The following is a 21098-nucleotide window of genomic DNA, read 5'->3' on the forward strand; positions in this document are numbered from 1 at the left end:
AGGCAGTCTGTGATAATATTTTTTTTTCGCAAAGGATAGAATACTTAACAGAGATGACTTACTATAAACTAAAGATTTAACTGACATGTTCATATATCTGGAGTTACTGTAGCCCCTGCTGAGCTGATTTTGATGGAGAAGCCCAGTGTCAAAATACATCGTTCAAAGCATGCTTTACTCAACCGCACCATACTATCACACACACTGAACAGTCATCACACATCACAAGAAAAGGACATCCACAAACACACATACTGAACATCACACACACATACACACACCCACACACACTTGTTCCCTCTGTCTGCTGCTATATTTTAAGTGACAGCAGCAGCAGTGTCCTTCTAGATTCTCTTGTGGGGTCCAGTTATCCCCCTCAGAGACACCCTGGTCCTCACCAGTACAGGCCTCCCTATGTAGGGAAGCAGATGCCGCAGCACTCCATACAGATCTCCAGGCAGTCTGAGGACTCGCAGCAGGCATCCATGATGCCACAGTCCATGTCACAGGGGCAGTTGCAGTCATCGCCCAGGTCGTCGGTGCAGCAGCAGCAGCAGCACGCCTCTGACGTGCATGCGCCACACGAGGCCTGCGCCACCACCATGTTGCAAAGCGTAAGGAACTCACAGAACAGGCAGGCCAAGATGCAGTGGACGCAGCAGTCTGGGTCCATGTCAGAGCAGCCAGGGTGATAAGTTGTGAAGTGACATAAATATGTGAATGAAATAAAAATCAATCAAAGAGAACAAAAACACAAAACAAGAAAAACACAAATCTGCATGTGTCTGTAAATTAATTTCGTTACATGTGAATATTTTAAGTTTTATACTCACTAGAATTAGTGCTTGTTAAAAACAGTGCAGAGTGAGTGAGTGAGTGAGTGAGTGAGTGAGTGAGTGAGTGAGTGAGTGAGTGAGTGAGTGAGTGAGGATACATGCATGGCAGGCTGACAGGTACAATAGAGTAGGTATGTGGCAGAAGGGTGAGGGCTAACTAGGCAGGGGGGACAAAGGAAACAAGAGAAATTCAAAGAAATGAATTCCTCTCCTGCAGTTTTGATTAACGGACTGTTAAATAATTGTGGCATTATCATGCAAACTGCTGGGTTGATCACACAAAGATGATTAGCAAAGTCCAAGAGTCTCTCCCTGGCAAATAGGTGGATTAATGCTGGCAATGCTCACACCTCTGATTAACATTTAACCTCTTCACTTTATGTGGCTGGTGGCAAGTTTCAGCCTGTTGTTTCACGGCAATAAAGAGTTCCCCTTTAAATTACCAATGTGCCCATTAACCATCACAAATCTGTTTCTGAATGGCTGAATTAGTTACATATTTCATTAAAATGCTACTAAGCTGGTTTGAATAGGTAATGAAATAAGAAAAATGTAAAGTTTTACGTAGAATCTTCCACTGACACAGTATGTTAGTGACGGTACAGAAGAGTTTAACCCCCAAATATTTCAACTCTAGCCAGAAAACATCATCAAAACAATCTAATTCAATATAGGCATTATATTCATTAATTAAATCAAATCAAATCAAAGGCTTAATTTACCCATTCTCCTTTAAAAAAAAAAACAACTTAACTTGACCTAAACTTGTCAGTCAGAACAGGTGAAGTAACTTTTTCCAAACAGCAAAAAATATAATTTGGAATAAAACTATTCATTGTGTTGCAGGATAAAATAAAGCACAAAGCACTGAAGCGATAAGTGCAAAAGGTGAGATTAAATACAGAACAATGATTGTTTATTCAGACCTCACAGATACCCAAATAAGAGTTAAATGCTCACAATTTATGATTTCATTAATCCAGCTGCTCTACACTAGAACTTCTGTAGTTGTATCCAAGTCACTAAATCATACTAAGTATCATTCGCTGAGTGCGCCTGGCATACACCCCTTGCAGCTGTCTCCTTTTTGAACCGAGGCCAGCACAGCGCCACTGCTTTGGAGTGTTAAAAAGACATGATGTGGATGGATGCAGAAAAATAGCATTACAAACAGGGCACATTTGCATAACTTTCATCAGGCCATCTTGAGCTGTCAGAAGGGGCTGTTACTGATTGGGTTAGAGGGAAAGCGAAAGGAGGAGAGTGTGGAGGACGGCATGGGAAGGCAAGCTGAGGACCGCTGGATGCTCATGTTTGATTAATCAAAGTGGAGGGGATTTTTTTCCTATTTTTGCGGTGCTCAGGGCTGCAGAGCTGACCAGAAGCATTAGCTGACTGCGATACAAACAAGATAGAGAAGGGAACATGAAACGAGCAAGCGTGTCTACGTGCCTGTGTGTCTGTGAGGGTGCCTGAAGTTTGAATGCATCTTATTATACTTATCTGAGACCATAACACTGGCAGTGATGGGAGATGCATGAGAATAAATCCATCACTATTGAACATCTGGTGCGGACATGCAGTAAATTGCTGTTAGCCAGATTGTGGATTTGTTTCATGCTAGAAAAACAAAACTCGTACCACATTGTATACTGGCATTGACTGTAGTGTACTGTCATCTGAGTGCAGCAAAATGCCAATGAGAGCAATAAACACTGCCCAGTCTCAGCAGCATGCACAAAACCTCAAAGTTCAGCCTAACAAACTTTGAAGGACCCAGAGGGTAAAGCCATGCCAGCGTTCAGACTGTAACAGCAGACGGTGAATACGATATAAACACAGTACATAGGCATTAGGCAGCGGCCGGCCATCTCAGCTATTCACTTGGATGTATAATTCAACACCAGCGATTAGTCTGGATCTTAGAGAAGCCAGCAAGAGGGGGGGGGGGGGGGGGGGGTGTCGTATACTGTACACAAGAGAGCTGGACGCAAGGCACATCTCCATGAAAACAGAGAGAGACAGACAGAAGGACAGAAAGGCAGACAGACACAGAGTGAAATCAACCAACAGACAGACAGAACAGCACACACTGACACTGCTCCTGTTTAATGTCAGCGAGCTGCGATGAAGCCCAGAGTTTGCAGGGCCAAAAACAGCGTCCGGCGCCTCTGAGGAAATAGTTTGAGACATCTGGAAAGCTAACATCAAAAAAGGGGAGCGGCATGACACAAAACAAGCTGGATGGGCCTCGGAGCAGCAAGCTGTGCAAAACATTCAAACTCACAAAGAGGGAGAGAGAGGGCAAGATAGCTAGGCAGACAAAGATAAAGAGAGAGAGATTGATCAGACAAAGCCTTGGTGGCCAAGGGAGTGCACACATGGGTAAAGAGGGCAGAGGATGTGGGTTGGACAGCGGAGGTCCACCACATGTACTTTAAAGCAGGTCTGTTTATAATATATGACTGAGGGAAAAGTAGAGCTTACACAACACACACAAACACATCTAGGTTTACAGCGTAGCAAAAGTCTGCGCTCGCAGCCTTGGCCCTAAGTCTCTAAATGAGGCTAAAGCAGCTTGGAGACCTTAACTGATTACACACAAATTAACAGAGACACAAACTGGATGACAAGAGTTGAGACAACCCACCCCGCTAAACAAAAGCGTTGTGGTAAATGACTCCTCAGAAGCTGTGGCGTTATCACAGATTGGCTTCTGTGCCAACGGCATGTGCCAAGAAACACAGGGAGCAGCAGAATCCCCAGAGCTAGTTCATGCTAGCTTACGCCTTTTATTTCCTGTGTTCAGGGGGCTGTTTAGGAGGCTAATTTCACAGGCAAACAGATTATGTTAATCCGTGTAAACATTCAAACACAACAGCTTGGCTGTTTTCCTGGGGGAAATAAATAGTTGAGAGCGAACATATTGATTCTGAGAGCTCTCGTGTCTGCAAATAAGCAACACAAAGGCCATAATGAGACAGACTTGTTGAGCTGCTGTTGTTTTTTGTTTTTTTTCATCCTCTCGCTTCTGTTCTTTACCAATTAAGATGTTGAAAACATAAGGTGTCTGGGATATCTCTAGTGGATGCAACCCACCTTTACTTGTGAAGTTTTGCGGATGTGTACAGTACGTGCGCCTTCTTGTTTTGTTCGCCTGTAACTCGATCTGATGTGTATTTCAAGTACAGCATTATCAAAGATCTGACCGGCAACTTTTCTGACCATTGTGAGTCATGCAGCAAAGGCCTTGGGTTGGATGAATACATAAGAATAGCCACTCTACTTTAAAGAAATATGCCTGCACAATAATATTGTATGGGGCATGAAAGGATAGAGAACACATGCATGTCCGCAAACACATGCACAGCGAGTACAGTAGTTGGAGGAGAAATGCAACAAGGCCCTGTTAATGAGGGCCAGGGTGGTGCTGACGGGATGTAGGGAGAACCAGAAAGGGCCCAGAGAGGTGTGAGGGGCCGTGAGGGGCCTGAAGAAGGCTGGTCACGACTTTTAATAGGCACCCCGTGCTCTCAGGCCTCGTTAGACGGTCACACCTATCTCCCCAATGGAAAAGGACCAGCCAACCGCCTTCATTACTGGACTCACCTCAGCCTTGCACCTGACAAAGTGACGGCTTCCCTGCATGGCAAACGGACTCTCTGACTTGTTGTTAAAGAAAATAAAAACCACAGGAGCGGGATAAGATGTCATTTGCTTGGCAGGAGTGATAAATATGAGAGGTCATGCACTCCCATCATTAAAAGGTGAGAGAAGGTAAGAATTTATTATCAATAACTCATAAGGTATTATTTCAGGAGGCCTCCCAAGAACAGCTTCTTAAACACAAAAACCACTTTGATGGTGATGATTTGATGGCGTTCTCATTTCACTGTGTGACTGCAGGTTAGGGATCAGGTGGTTTTGCTGCACAGTATTTTATTAGATTAGATTAATTTAACTTTTTTAACAATTTAAAACTACCAATTTATGTTTTTTTTTATGATGACTGGAGTGTGTTTATGAATGTGGATGTATCTGAAGCAATACACAACAGAATAATGCCCTGACTGACCTCAGTTCCAGAGATATCCCAACTACAAATGAAATGAATTCATGACCAACACAAGGAGGGATGCAGAAAGAGAAGGATGCAAGCAAACAAATGTTAGAAACGTTAGTATGAGGATCAGTTGTCAGTGTGTGTGTAGCTTTTTGCTCTCTTTACTTGCTGTCCATCAGAACTGGTGTGTGGATACTCACCCTCTGGTAAAGGAGCTTTCTGTGACCCAGTAGAACTGCCTTTGCTGCGTCTGCTGCTGTCACTGTTGACCGACAAGCTGGACCTCAGTTTCCTCTGCATCCTCTGCGACACAGGTGTGGATGGCTGCTTCCTGGGCTGCTCTGTAGTCGGCGCAGTCGCCACTACTCTTGTGCCAGGGCCTGACCCACCCATGACGCCCGTGTTGCTGATGTTGGCACCGCAAGTGCATATGCGCGTGGCCCCAGCCCCGCCGATGCCAGGGTGGATTCCACTGCCATTACTCAGCGCGGGCGTGCCAGTGCTGTTGTGGCGAAAGCCATTTTTGTCCTTGGCAGCGTCTCCCTCGACAGGCTCCGAGGACACTGGCTGAGGCTCAGACTGAGGTTGAGCTGGAGGGAAACATGAAGAAGAAAGGATATCTGTTTTACTCCTATAAAAAGTTGGGTGTGTGGATTTTGTGCAATGACTTAAATTAGTATTTAAATCATTAAATTTCCCTGGAGTATTTCATCTGTTGTGCATTTATTCAGCTGAAACACCTGCAAGTCTAAATACAAAACAAATAAAACTGAATATTGAACAATCACAGAAGATTACTTATATATATATCTATATTATATATAATCTTTCTGATGTGAATGTAGACAAAACACTACCAAACACTAAGATACAAGATCAACAAAAGGAACTAGTGGTTTACCTTAATAACTTACTTAGCATTTATGGTGTCTATTTTTTAAGGAAGACAAAGAGTTGCGGATTCCTTTCACCCATACGCAGCTAAACGCTGTAACTTTATTTTAACTGAAAGAGAACTTTATCTGCACTCTCTGCACCTTACACTTCATATCATTTATTCACATAAAAAGTCACAGTAGCTTGTGATATTCAGTTCTTACAAACCGAACACGGATGGAGACACCTTTCTCAGCGAAATCACTCTCAGCAAATCTTGCCACCATTTCCTAACATGATAATATCGATCATATGGCAAACATTTCAACCCGGAGTGACAGAGAGAAACGGAGAGATACAGGAACCTTATATGTGACAGGTTCACAAAAGCCACTGCTGTAGGCAGAAAGACATTTGTGGGAGCAGTACCCAGGTGAGTTAAGACAGTGTGAGAGAAAGAGAGATTAATACAGAAAAAAGAGAAAGAGAGCCTGTGATACTGTGCATATACAAAATAGCTGCTGTCTGCAACAGTAATGATCTCCTTTCCTCTGAAAGCTCAGAGATGGCCTCAACTAGTCTTACTAAGTGTATGTGTGACAGCCACAGAAAGTCAGGAGACAGCGACCTGTCTGATAAGAAAGAAGGCGAAGGATGTGAGTGAGCAAAGGAGGTGGCATTTTACTGAGGAACACCTGCACATTCAGCTCTACTGGGAGTTACTCCTACATTACCTTCCCTCCACATCAGAGCCACTGTGCATGTGCACACGCCGCCAGTGCATGGTTAACTTGAGATTTTGTGAATTATTCATCTCTTTTTAAGTTTGTCTGTGTGAACCATACTTATTCATTTTTTTCTATACTATACTTCCTTCATATACATTGAATATATAGTATCTTCACTACCAAACTCTGAATTCTGCCTTATTTACCAGATGTATAGTGCTAGCTGGCTTGTTTAAGTGTTTTCCAGCTGTCCAAAAATCAACAAATTTTCCAAAGTAGATGCAAACATAGAACTTAATATGATGCTGGTAATTTCTTTCCATCTCTATTTTCTTTCTGTCAGCTCACCAACAAGTGCAATTACGGTTAACAAGAGAGGGCGAGAGTGTGGGAATCGGGCCTCGCGCTTTTTAACAACACATCACTCTGGGAGAGGCCGGACGTGAATGTGGATGTAAAACAAAGCAATTAAATACACACACTGGGTTTTGCCTTCTCCTCATTCAGGGTTCTGCATGCTGCTCTGATAAACAAATATAGACTTTAGGGATCAGGATTCCATGCAATTTGAATTAGACAACTGGGTAGCACACGATAGAATTCATTATGCAGTGATTTAAGACCAGGTTGATGGATTTTCTTCTCCAAAAGACAAAAGCCTTGCAGCCTGCCCATGACAATGTGAGGAGAGACTAAAGCTTGCTAACAAGGAGACTCAGAGTAGGCTACATCTGTTGTTGTTCTTCAGTTTTACCCCTGACAGCTGCAACTGTGCATGTTTTTCACCTCTTTTTTTTCTCCAGCGCTTATTTTTTTCTTAAGCTGTGCCAACCAATATGAAAAAGAAACCATGGAAAACACACACTTAGGGTTTCCTACACATTAACACAGTGGTATGTACTCGGGTGGCCAAGGCAAACTTTTGATTTACCAGGAAGACGTTTGAATTTCTAAATGAATTACTAATCTTTGAAATCTTAGTGCATTATACTCATCTGGAGTCAGTTAATTTGAGTCACACCCTAGCAAAATGTTTTCATCAACAAGACTCACAAACCAGATAATAAAAAGTAGCTCGTCATTTGGCTGTGATTTATTCTTTTAGTTTTGTCATGAAGATGGTTGGATTGCTGTCTTTAGATTTACACTGAGAAAGATTTAAATCAAGGATTAAATCAATTGTTTCCAATCCAATCATCATTCCAACAATTTCTTTTTTATTTACATTATTTTCTTCATCAGATGTAGCCTCATACTTTGATGTGCGAACACAAAAAGCACTGGCTGACTTTAATGGGGATGACAAGGGAAATCCCTCTCTACAGCTCATGATACAAACTCATTGGCAAAGACCACATACACACACAAACATTGCACAATTCGCAGCTAACACCGCACAATAATAATAATTCACCTGTTTCTCCAAGTCAGTACAACACAGCAAATTCCTGTGTAGAGAATAAGAGTTCCTTAACAAATCAATCACCCACAGTGTCTTGCGTAATAATAGTCGTTATTCCCATTTAGGTTAAGGGATCTCGCCACATGGACTCACACACAGACACATGTTCATGCACAAATAGGCCAAAGTAGACTCGGAGGCATAATTACCTTTCCTTTTGAGGAAGTCAAACCTTCAATTTACCAAAGTACAAATAGTTATTAAGGAACCACCACGTAAAACCCAGAGTACATAAGCAGCAACTCAGGTTTCTGACACGCTGCAAAGCCCTAAAGAGTGGTTCAAGTCCGAAGAGCGGCGCGCTTCGGTGGCAGGTTCTTGGATCGTCTTTACACATTCACAGTCTTTATTTTTATCCTGATGAACACAGTGACTAAGATGAATGGACACGGTGGAAAAATATTCATAATCATTGATCATGATAATGATGATACTGTCAAGGATGGCAATGACAGACTTGTACAGCCACCAAGAGACAAATGAAGACATAATGAGAAAAAGCAGAAATACAGTAAGTCCTGTTGGAATTGTGCTAGGGTGGTAAGTTGGGGAAACTTTCATTGTACATGCAGTGCAATGAAAGAGAAATGTATAGCATTTGTTCTGAGTACCTCATGAGGATCATCTGGTTGTTCAATGTGTGCTGTAAAACTGCATACAATATAGATTTAGGAAAAAGCTGGCATTTGTCAAGTCCACTTTGAAATGTATCAAACATTGTGCATTTTGCATTATATAAGTCAATCCAAATGAATCACTGTGAATTTTACTATATAATAGACATTTTAGAAGTGTGCACAAAACCTCTATGAGCTTTTAATATGGGTACACAAGTACACAAGACTAGACTTCATAACCTCAAGATAAGATAATGCAGTGATGAAGTTTTTGAACATAAAGTTTGTTTCCACATCTGAGGATACAAGTGATTTATGAGATTATGAGCTGGCCCTGTTAATAAATCCTGACGGAGCAGAGGCACGCTGCTACTGCGTTGTTCCTATAACACAACTAGCATCAACATTTAGTATGAACAACTCCCAGCAAATATTCAAATCATAAGAGTTGTGTGGTTGCCACAAGCTTGTAGAGATGGGTACATGTCCTGAAATAACCGAATGCACACAGCCTGACAGGTTGCATTAAAACACCATGTTTTGGAGGATCAACTGGACGCACACATACACACATATTACATACATACACACACACACACACACACACACACACACACACACACACACACGCACACACACACACACACACACACACACACACACTTCAAATTGGACTTGTAACCGCCCTATTTCTAGCATATCAACAACTGTTGAGAGTGTACATTTGTAGTTGAATAAAACATGGTATTCCCCTACACACGCTGTCACACACATCACAGGGGAAACTAGGGGGTGAGTAGTTCTTGACTGTCTAAGCAGCATCCCAATTTGGTCCCAGCTACTAGTAGCTGACAGCCTCAAATATCTGGGGAGCATTTTTAAAAGGCCAGTGTTTGATGGATTCATGAAGAACACACAAATATAATTGCCATTTGTCACTGAGTCTTCAGTGGCTGCGCCACACAGGGACCAAGCACCGGAGTGCCTGGAGAGCGCTGGAGCTGTGCCAGAGCTGTGTGGGGGATCGCTCTGTATGTAAAACTGAGTATATAAACACCTCCGTTTTTGTCACAGAAAATAGGTCCTACAGGAGGGAGCTGGAAATTGCACCCAAAAGACAGAAGAAAGAAGAGGAGGAGTATACATATATGTGTCACAAGCCTACTGGAGCTCTCTCACACACACACACACACACACACACACACACACACACACACACACACACACGCGCACGCACGCACGCACGCACAGAGCAGACCTACCAGGAAGGAATATGCATGTATGCATGTCAACTGAAACAGAGCTGTATAAACAAGAATTCTAAAATAGTTGAGAACATGAAAATATAACACAGAGGTCAAACAGGGCAGTGAGGAGATTCTCATTTGCACACCACTACGCCCAGAGTCGCAGGTAAAGCAGGGAGCGGATTGAACAACCACACAAGCTCTGTGTTTCTAAAGCTCAGTCCTTTTTAATATTAATGCCCGAGAGAGAGAGAAAGAGGGAGAAGGAGACGAAAGGTGTTTGCCTTGGCTTATTAGAATGCCCATCATAGAGAGCATACAGTTATTCAAATGTCACATCATGTCAGCCAAATAAACACCACAACCCAGATCTTGTATTCATCTCCTAATAGCCGTTATTACACAATGCTACGAGTTTGCGAGTTAACACTGAATGGAATATGAGAGCGGAAGAGACACCTTTATTTTTAGGTATGAGTCCCAAACAGAAATGTGTAGAATACATAGCAGTTCAGTTTCAGTTAGCTCTGAAATGCTAATTCTTCTAACATGGACAGTGTTTTGTTTATCTTTTTGTGCCTTGAATTAGAAAAACATGTATATTTTCTGCTCGGCTGGCCATGTACCTGCATGATTGAAATGCTAATTTGTAAATGTGCAATGACCTAGCCAGACTCGTCTTACCACCACCGCCGCCACCCCCTCCTCTCTCTGCCAAAACAGCCTGAGGTATCATCTCTCCTCCTAACAAACAGCAGCACGTGGAACAGCTCCTGCCTTTCAATCCAAAGGGATATATTTTCTCATTAGAAATTATACATCTTCCCTGTCCATATTTATAGACGCAAAACCAGGGGAATTATACTGCAGACAGAGCGAGGGGGACACAGAGAAAGAAGAAAATAGTACAATGAATGTTATTACAAAGGGCTCCGATTGAAATTTTCCTTGGGTGTATCAAAGCCTCGTTTACCGTTTGACCTTCCAAACTCTTGGACAAGGACTTTCTTTATTGTCTGGAAGGACGCGTTGGAAGGAACAGACTTGAAGATCATCATTTAAGTGTCCCATCACAATGACAAAAAAAAAAACTAACTGTGATTAGTATCAATATAATGCAGATATCAGCAGTGTGAAATAAGGCAAATTAACGATGTCAACTGACAACCAAGAACTAGCATGTGATTAGAAAATTACTCCTGTAATGTAAAGATGTGGGTGCCATGCCAAGTCAGTAGCCTTGTCTTGAGCGTTGACACAGAGTGGATAGCGACCTGACACAGGCTAACAGGAATGTCACTTGTTCCAATAGATATGAAAAATATGTGACTCTGGACATCATACTGCAATCCTGGTCCTGTCAGTTAACACACACCTATGATGTTTTGTATTTATCCAAGATAAAATGATGATGATGGCTGCGCAGATGATGATGACCGCTGAGGATAGCTAAATTACTTGCTCTGATATTGGATCTTCATCAGCAAAAGTGACATGCTCTGTATGTGTGTGTGGGTGTGTTATGGTAGCCTGTAACAGAACTCTATTAGCTGTCTTCACCTGTCAAGGCTGATCATATTGTGTAGCATCTCAGTTAAGCAGGAAACATCACATTTTTGTCTGTTTTTCTATCCCATTCCAGGACAGTCAGTGGTGACATACTTATTTCCCAACCTGTTTTAATTCATTCTGACAGTCATTCAAATTTGGCTCCTCCACCCTGCTGAAGGGGAAGTGACACTTGAAGACAGCGCTTAATATTATTTCCAATCCTCCCTCACCACCGCTGCTACCACATTCACCCAACCAAGAGAGAAGCAGAGTGTCAGGGGTTTCCTAATTTCAAATTTCGCTGCTGATTGAGTGGAAAAAATAACCCCCTTCGGACCTTGTTCTGTTTAATTACATTTTACAGTAGCAAAGGCAACTTGAAAGACAAGAGCTTGATTTGACGACATGAACCTCTCAGCATACTTGGTGCATAAGGCTGGTTAAGGTGTGTGCACGTGTGTGTGTGTGTGTGTGTGTGTGTGTGAGTGTGTGTGTGTGTGTGTGAGTGTGTGTGTGTGTGTGTGAGTGTGTGTGTGTGTGTGTGAGTGTGTGTGTGTGTGTGTGTGCGCACGCGCGCACGTGTGTGTGTGTGATGGGAAAGGGAGGGCAGGTGGTGGAGGAGGGGGGTGATCAATTATCCTTTGATTTCAAAACGGAACATTTTCCCAGATTAATATGTCTGACTGCTATCTAAATCATTGAAACTCCCAATGAGATGCCATTTTCTCTTACATGAATCATGTTGAGGGGAAGTCATTCACACTCAGCCCACCCCCTCACGGCCAAGTTCCGGCCACAGAGGTCTCTGGTCTCTGCAGTGTTGTGTGGAATTTGGCACGGTGCTAATTTGAGTGCTACTAATGTAGCAGAACACAAGACATCAAGGAGCCTTACAACCTGGCAGCTGTGAGAGACACTAAATGGTGCGTTATTCTCTTCCTCTCCTCATTTCTGAGATGAATTTGTACGAGCCTGTGTCTGCATTAAGCTTTGTCAAACGCCTTTCATTCTCCCTCATCTGTTTCTCACCATCCAAGAGGGGAGAAAGAGTGTAGTATAAAGACAGCCGAATGCTCGACTGCAGTATCTTTTAAAAGCTGCACATCTTGCACAGATTTAGGCTTTACACGGCTAGCTACCACAATTTCTAGAAAGATCAATTATGACGTGACTCAGAGCAGGCCTGAGGGAGCTGCCAGGCTCCATACTCCAAAAACGTGCTCCACCCTCTCCTCGCTGACGACTCAAAAACAAAAACTGAGCAACAGAGCAGGAGTGAACGGGAGGGTGAGAGGGGGGAGGGAGGGAGGGGAACGGGGGTATTTTCAGTTTCAGTTACATCGATGACTCAAATATTCCACCGGCTTCAAAATCTCTTCGCTGAAGTAGAAGTTCCACAGGAAACTCATTCGTTTGAAATTCAACGGCAGGCGCGCAGACTTGCACATGCGCACATTCATCCTTGTGCCCATATACTCAAAGGCATACACATGCATAAAGGCAGACACTGGGACAACCACACACACCAAATAAACAGCCACTGTGGACAAAGACACTATTGGAGTCAGGGATGATGATCTGGCAGTAGCGCTACCACTCCCTAAAAGAAAAAATACAGCTGAGGTCTGTCTCTGGGTCAGAGAGGGGATAGGCAGTCTATCAAAATACCCACATACCTAGTTCCTTTATTTGCTCAGTATCAATCTCAACATTAACCCTCTACTAATGGGACAGCTGTGGGTCAGTGCCTCACATCTTTGGGATGCCAATCAAGACCTTAAGCTGAGAGATCAGCCTTTGAGACAGAGTTGCTCGTCTGCCTCTGAGTGGCTTTTTAAACACAGAGACGCCTGCATCGATTTTAGCTCTAGCCTGAAAGGGGTGGGGGGGTGGGGTGTATTGCACTCATCAGGGCCTGTGTCTGCTGTGGCTGTCTGTGTGTCTGGACGGGAGCCATCCCCTGGTCCCCGGTCACCCTCCACTGATCAGGGGGCCTGACAGAATGACCTCGCAGAGAGGCACTGAACCTGCAAACATGAAGGGGGCAAGGAGCTGGAAGCTCGAGGGGGTCAGGGCTGGTGGGGGCAACATCAGCAGAGATCTCAGTAATAGAAAAGGGTTTTAACCTTAATGTTGGAGCCAAAACCCTGTTAGAGGCCAAGTAATCCCCCCTGCGCTGCTCTCATTTGAACTAGCTGATTTTTTTTCTCTCTCTTCTCTCTGTGAGTGGCCTGCGAAACAGCACTGACACTGACTTGTGTGGCACAGGTCCGGGAGACAATAAACATGAGCAGAGCTGTCCACCTACTTCACCTGCGCTAAACAGACAGGCAATATAAAGATAATGGTGACTGGGTTTCAACTGTGTATGCATCCTGTACATCATAAAAATGCTACAATTCTACTATACAGATGTGCCGTTAGGGAAGTACTGTGCAGTTTGAGGTACTTCAACTTAACTTCATTTCTATTTTTATGTCACTTTACACATCTACCTCGATGAATTTAAAACATTATTCTTTCATTCCACTGTGTAATCTGATTGCTTTGTTACTACTTACTTTGCAGATTTAGATTCTAAATAAAAAACACAACAGACTTGTATTAGATTAGATTGCAACTAACAAAAGTTGCATCACCTAACCTAATTACAAAATTTAACTATTGCATCCTTCTGTCATCTGTACTTTTACTTTCATTTTAAGGACTTTTCTTCAGTATTACTATGCGGTAACCTACTTTCATTGATGTAAAAGATCTGACTATTTTCCACTACTGCAGATATGTGCTGCACAAGAACCATTTAGACACAAAGGTCAATCGGTGTTAAAACGACTCTGAATATCCAAATTCTTAGCAATGAAGAAAAAAATCCACAATCTTCCTCCACAATCAAAATCCATATATGTTGCCTTGTATCTAACATAAGCACTTAAAAGACTTCAGTCCATGAATTGAGGTATGCATATCTAATCATTTGGCTCAAGTATTTTGAATATCTTCAAAAAAAAAATTAACAGTGAATAGGCTCGGGCACTTCGGGTAAAATATGCTAATTAACACACTTGAAATTTCCCATATGAAATCTATCTGCACCAAGACAATGAGAAAATAATTACAACAGAGGTAGAATTACAATGGCCATTTTAATCAACCCCTACACTAGCATTTCACCCTATTTATACAGTTTTTGATTCCATGACCCACTGGTAAGTAATCACTTGAAAATTACGGTTCAGTTTATAATAGGTCTATGCTTTAGACACATTATTTCTGCAGAGACAGGGCTCTGAGGATTACAATAAAGATATGAATTTTGCATAACAACAATCACCATGCAGTTCCTATAGCTGAAAAAAAACATTCTGGGTTAAAAAGTCTCAAAGTACTTAAGTAACTTTGGAATATACATGAGGCAAAGTGTGACAGTCTGAGAATGTTGATTCAACACTTGGGAAGCAAAAATATTTCAGTGCTGATGATGAAAATGATGATGAAGAGGCACTTGCCCTTTGTTTTATCTTAGTCTAACTCCGCCAACTGTCTGCTATCATAACACTTTATAGTTTTGTATATGAATATTAATTGTTGCACTGTCAAGGAATGTTCTTGCAAGACAGGTGTAAGTATGAGACACTTTCCCATTAAACAATCCCTTTTACTGCATTTATTAGGGGTCACAAATTCACTTCTGAAAGGTCAGTTCTGCACACAGGTAATAACCTTGAAGGTGTGCCACTAAAGAGCCCAATCAGGGATTCACACAAAGGTCAGACTAATGTCTTCCTTTAAAAAAAGAGAGTCATGTTATTTGACCTTCCTTTTTCACTACAGAATTTCCCTGAGATAAAAAAACAGACCTGTTCTTTGGGAAGCTAGTAAGGTCATCTTTATCAACCACAGAAGCATTTAAAAAAAAAAAAAAGTATTTGACAATCCGGTGAATAATGTGACGATTAAACTCCTAAAACTGGTCCTGGGTGGTAGCAATTTATTTCTTGGCAGGGACTGGGAAGCTAAGGCCCTGTTTGCAGGAGATATCAGCTGCTTGAAAACCCAGAACAGTCTCTTGAGGAATGTCTGTCTCTCCCACAAGATTCTCCCTCCTCCCCCAGGATGGCGGAGCCACAGAGGAACCGTTCATTGACAAAGGCCTTAGAGGAGGGGCAGAATTGTACTTCTTTTTCTATAACAAGCCACAGTGGTTGGCAATCCCCTGAGCAACAACACGTTAGCTTTTTTACCAACTATGTGGATTTCTGAAACAACAATTTCAGCTTTTTAGGTCACACGTCTAATGATTAATTTCTGCAACTGTGTGGCAAGATTAAGTTACTCTTGTACACTGTTTGCTGCACTCTCATGCAAATGCATGCTGTGCTGCACGAAGAACAGTTTTAAATTACTATGAAACCACTGCCATGTTTACTTTCCTGTTTTAAAGAGGACCCACTCGTTAAAAAGACAACTTGTCAAAACAATGTTATCATAAATGAAATAGGATCTGTGTTGTTATTACAACATTACAATAGGCTTCCTCTTGTTGTGAAAAGTAACCATCCACATACTGTACACAAGCTTTAAGTCGGACAGCGCAGGGAAAAAACAGCGAGAGCCAGGATGTAGGCGAGCAGATGATTTCTTATTGATTTCCTGTTTCTGTGTTGAAGAGGACTCTCAATTATCCCTGCTAGGGAGCACTCTGATTGGCCACCTTAACAAACAAAATCACAGTGAGATCGCTACGGTCTATGTAACAAAAAGGTTAACTTGAGCTGCACTAAATGTAAGGATTTCCAACTTTGATTTAACCACAAACAGAAATAGGTACATAAAATTTTTACAAAGATTATCACAGCACAAATTTGGGGTTTCATCTTTATTTGACATGACTATTTTAAGAGAAATAGCACAACTCCCTCCCTCTTCAATTCCCGTAGCAGACAGTCTGTGTGTGTGCATATGTGCAAGAGAGGCTGTGTGTGGGTGCTTTTCAGGGTGAAGGAGGGGTTGCCTTCAATTACAACGCAAAACTGTTGTCACAGGGGCTTATCTGCTGAGATGAAAGAAAAGCATGCCTCCCTCCAGAAGTGCAATACTCCACATACCTGCCAAACTAAAAAGACCTCTTGACAGAAAATCTTTTTTTTTTTGTTGTTGTATCTGAATCTCTTTTCTTCGCTGCTTTAGTAAACAAGCCACTGGCAAGTCATTAAACTTAATACAAAAAAAAAGGCAGGAAAAGGCGCCATGGAAAAGTTAACAACCTAGAAACAAAAGAACTGTTGTGTCAAATGCAAACACAATCCTTATTACAGCGAGGCACTTACATGGATGGAAGCAATCAGCTGCTATTAGCCTTTGCTGACACATCTCACTCTTCTTAGAAACAATAAAACACACACTCACACACACACAAAACTTTTAGCCGGTTTCCTTTTGTGACCTGCACTCCGTAGCTCAGTATCAAGTCATTTAACTGAACAAGAGTGCATCTAGACTTAATTAGACCTGCTAATAACTTAGCAGTTCAATGCCTAATAATTGTTTGTAAGACCTCCCTGTATCAGGACATTTGCATAAAACAGTGTGTGATTAAGTCAGAGGTACAATATGGGCTTCCGAAGTTATAAAATCTGATTATAAAATGCAGGAAAAAAGCCAACCATGATTTAAAACATATGTTACTAGTATGGTTACTGGTTACTGGTAGGAATAATATACCTGAAGACACTGTTTAACAGAGAAATGCCTCTAGCAGCTGGTGCAATTCTTGTCCAATAGGTAAATGTTTGGTACGGGGTAAAAACATTGTGGCTAAGATGCAATCAGTGCGTTAAGACAGTAAATGCCAGAACCACAAACAGGATTTCCCCACTTCCACAACACAGGCCTGAGGGTTGGAAGGAGAAGCAAAAACGGAGAAGCGAGCCAAGTTTTGGTCATTATGGCAGAATGAGAGAGCATGCATATTACCACTCACTTGCCAAGAGACCTTGGTGCTATCTTGATACTATTATAATTGGAAACACTGAGGCTAATATTTTAGTTGGCCAACTGACCCTACCTTGTGTGTGCACACTGTGCAACTATCATAACAAGTATTCTTCACAGCTGGAGCATGTTCATAAAAGGATGAAATTATAACCATTTAAATGTTAAATAAAACATTGCTAAACACCTACAACAGTTAAACTCAACCATCTGACTATGCAAGCAGAATATGTTAATCATTTTCACTGTCTCCAATTAAACAGCTCATTGTTGTTTATCATTAAAAATAACACCAAGATATCCTGCTGTCCGCCCACAGCTTTCCCAGGTCGTTAAAACTTACTTCTTACAGGCTCGCAATAATTAGGCTTCTCATCTGTCACGTGACTTTGTCCTTCAGTGGCTGGTTTCCTGGGAGACGGTGTTCTTCCTGATGATTCACTGTCACAAGCATCTAGGGTCACAAGCATTCAATGTTAAACATGGTTGAATAAGGAAAACCTGTTGCACACAAAGTTAAGAAGCAAAATATTATGCTGCGTGGTTACTACTAGAAAGGGCCTCAGTTGTTTAATTTAATGTTATGCTATTATGAGCGCAACTGTTCTAAATTAACATGTATTACAGCCATTTCTCCACAAACAGATGTAAACTTTTACTGCAGGGTCAGCCACAGTGGACAGAATATCAGGGACAGCTGGACGAGCCAGAGGTGCAGAGGTCACTCTGCCTATTTTTGCCAGAAAAAACACAGGCCGCTGGCAAATGGTTGCACAACATGGTGGGGCGCTTCAGGTAAAGGCCTTGCCAGAGCTCTGGATCTCATTTTCTCTCCCTCTGCTCCCGGGTGTGCTCTACCTGCCAAGCTTCATTTTACTGCCATAAAGGCTGCATTCATCTAAATCGGAAAAAGTATGTGGGCAAAAACTCTAGGCCTGATAGCTGCGCAAAAACACAAGAGACAGTTTCACTCATCTCTCTGCGCCACTCTAAGCCATGTCTTCAGTCTTCTTGACTTCAAGACTTGCTGACGCTTTGCTCATTGCACACTGCTGCTTTGTTCAGTAAATAAACCTTCCACAATGACTTTATTCACTGGTTTGGTGCCAGATGCCTGCTCATAGCCCAGTGTTTCTCTAAGCCTTTAAGTTTTCAGTAACATACTGTTTTCTTGAGCCACTTTTTTGTGTCACCTTCAAGAAAAAACAGCTAAGAATGATTCAGCAAAAACTAACAATCATGTTTACCAAAGCTTGATGTGTTTGTTCCAGTTCTACAACACTCTCTGTCTGTGAGCAGTAATGGATGGAGGAGTGGAACGGATGGCCGCCGGCCAGCAGTTCTAGATAGATATGGCACATATCTCAACTTGGAGCTGATGTATGGTAACGGCAGTTGCGTTAGCAGCAGTACTCTGTGATGCATCGCAGTATTTAGTGATCACAGTTAGAAATAAATTGGTCTATTCTCAGTACATCCACAGTCCCCTGAGAGGGGAAATTCAGTCTTTACTGCAAGCGCCTTTGAAGGTCCAGCGAAAATCCATTCGCAATCCAGCAGCCCCAGTGATTGCTTACTTTGTCCTACTTTGCTATTTTTTGACAGTGCCATAATGATGCTTGGTATAAATAGGATGGTTAACGGTTCATTGCTTGTTTGAAGGAAAATGAAAAGGGGGTGTGGGGGTAAGCTTATTTTACATGTGATAATCTTAGGGGCAACTAGAAAGTTAATTAAAAACTATAATTGGCTGTGGTTGCTGTTAATAGTCACCAGGGCGTTTCTTCAGACTTTATTGAGGAAAAAAGCAAAAACATTATCAAGGCTTAACATGGGAGCACAGATACTGATGTATACTAAAAGTCACATGAATATAATTTAACAAGACAAGGCTGATATTGTCCCAAGCACACTGATAAATGCTGATATGTACCAGTAATCTGTTAATGCATTCATTGACTCACTCTCTGTATTTCCTTTTTAGACAGTTTCTCTCATGTTTGACCAGGCAAGCAACAAGAGGTCTTGACAGAATATGTCACTGATATTTATAGCTCATTTTAATTTGTAGTGCACTGGCAGCTTGGAGGAAAAAAAAACTCCATCAACATTCACAAGAGAGAACTTCATGTACACATGAGCCGTGCATCATACAGCAGGGATTCCTAAATGTTTGCATGTCACAGGGCGTTTAAATAGACACACTTACTGTATGGTTTGTGGACCACAAGCATTTGGGTGGCAGACCCAATGAAAGCAGAGTTATGTTGTTAAATATGAACCAGTACATATCTGGACATATTTACACTTTGGTGGTAATTTTCCCTGACTATCCTACCAATCAAATACTGGTTACATTACTACATGCTGCAGGACCTCAGGGAACCCTCTTCAGGCACCCAAAGAACCCTAGACTCACTTTTTGTGACCTAAATTAAATTTTGTTTTTCCCATGCTATTCATGTCTGGCCTGTCATGTGTGCCCTTACCGTGTGAGTCTGACAGCAGGGGATTTGTCTCTTGCTGGGGGCCCTTGCCTGGCCCTGCCGGCTCATCCGGAGGAAGGACGGTCTCCTTGGACATGAGACAGTCGTCTTTTTGGGACACACACGGCAGAAGAAGTTCCTCCCTTTCCCTCAGCCTTCAGCGCTGTGAAAACCAATGTCTCATCATCAGCACAGGCTTGAAGACACGAAGCAACACCGTGCGGGTCATTACTCAACTTGAGAAAGTCGTCTGCTTATTCACACACCGACAAAGTGACGTCGAGCTCCAGTAAAACTTAGTGGAAATTTCCCTTCTCTCGCTTTTTACATAAACTTGTTGAAAGAGTCCATGTGCAGTCCATTTGTTCACACACTCCCTTTTCTTTATCAAAAAGCGACGGACGCTTGCTAAGTGCTGTTTATAGCTAGAGCGGACATATTGTTTATAAAGCATAACTTACCTTTCAAACATGACAACTCCCTTGCTTCAAATCTGACTTATTTCCATCCTTCCTTCCTCCAACTCTTTCCCCGGGACGGTGGGAAGAAAAACAAGAAACTGGGTGAAAGAGTAACTTCGCGTCCACAAACCTAACTTAACGTAACTTCAGTAGCCAGTTTGTCCCAGTCCTACTTAGTCCAGCGGTTGTTGACGTATAAAAAAATATCAATAATAACGTTCGCGACGCCTCCGACGTTGAGTGGCGGTAGTTTTCTGAGGATAGTTGCGTCTAAAACATTTTCATCATATCCGGATTCCTGCACTACAGCCAGTGAAGCCACTCTTCACTCACTTTGCTTCCCTTGGCGGCAGAGAAGTGAACAAAGCCCTCCCTAAACATGTGTTCCTCAAAAATAAAGTTAGGGAAACTTTAAAATAAAGTAAAATAAAATATACCGGAGCTTTTTAATCTACTTTTCTGTGTTTTAAAATGTGTGAAAATTAGTATAAAGTTTTGAAATATCTGTCAAATATATTTAGTGTGCCCTACATTGGCACTTAAACATTACATAAAAACTCTGAAACTTACTTTGAAGTTTATAACTTCTCATGGCCGAGTTGCTCCGTTGTCATGGTGATCATTATGATTTTTTTTTTTTTTTTTAATGCCTATACCTGTTTTCAGGGAGGTCACTAACGAACCTAGTAGTGTTAAAGTTGCACATGAATTTTTAAAAAGTGAAAGTGTAGCTGGATTTTTTTTTATTATTTTTTTTTATTCAGTGGCATAATATAA

At 41.9% G+C, this 21098-nt stretch overlaps 1 protein-coding gene across 1 annotated transcript; it reads right to left on the reverse strand.

Annotated features, from left to right (window-relative positions):
- Positions 1 to 265: 265 nt before the first annotated feature.
- mdfic (MyoD family inhibitor domain containing) lies at positions 266 to 20605 on the reverse strand. The gene is made up of 5 exons (XM_022748982.1): positions 20322 to 20605; positions 19864 to 20023; positions 17718 to 17828; positions 5100 to 5489; positions 266 to 663 (listed from the first exon to the last, which is right to left on the reverse strand). Exons 2-5 carry the CDS (start codon positions 19955 to 19957, stop codon positions 413 to 415), a joined length of 846 nt encoding a protein of 281 aa, XP_022604703.1. The 5' UTR covers positions 19958 to 20023; positions 20322 to 20605; the 3' UTR covers positions 266 to 412.
- Positions 20606 to 21098: the final 493 nt, after the last annotated feature.

This window comes from Seriola dumerili, unplaced genomic scaffold (genome assembly GCF_002260705.1).
Source record: "Seriola dumerili isolate Sdu_G_001 unplaced genomic scaffold, Sdu_1.0 BDQW01000138.1, whole genome shotgun sequence".
Classification (NCBI taxonomy): Eukaryota; Metazoa; Chordata; class Actinopteri; order Carangiformes; family Carangidae; genus Seriola; species Seriola dumerili.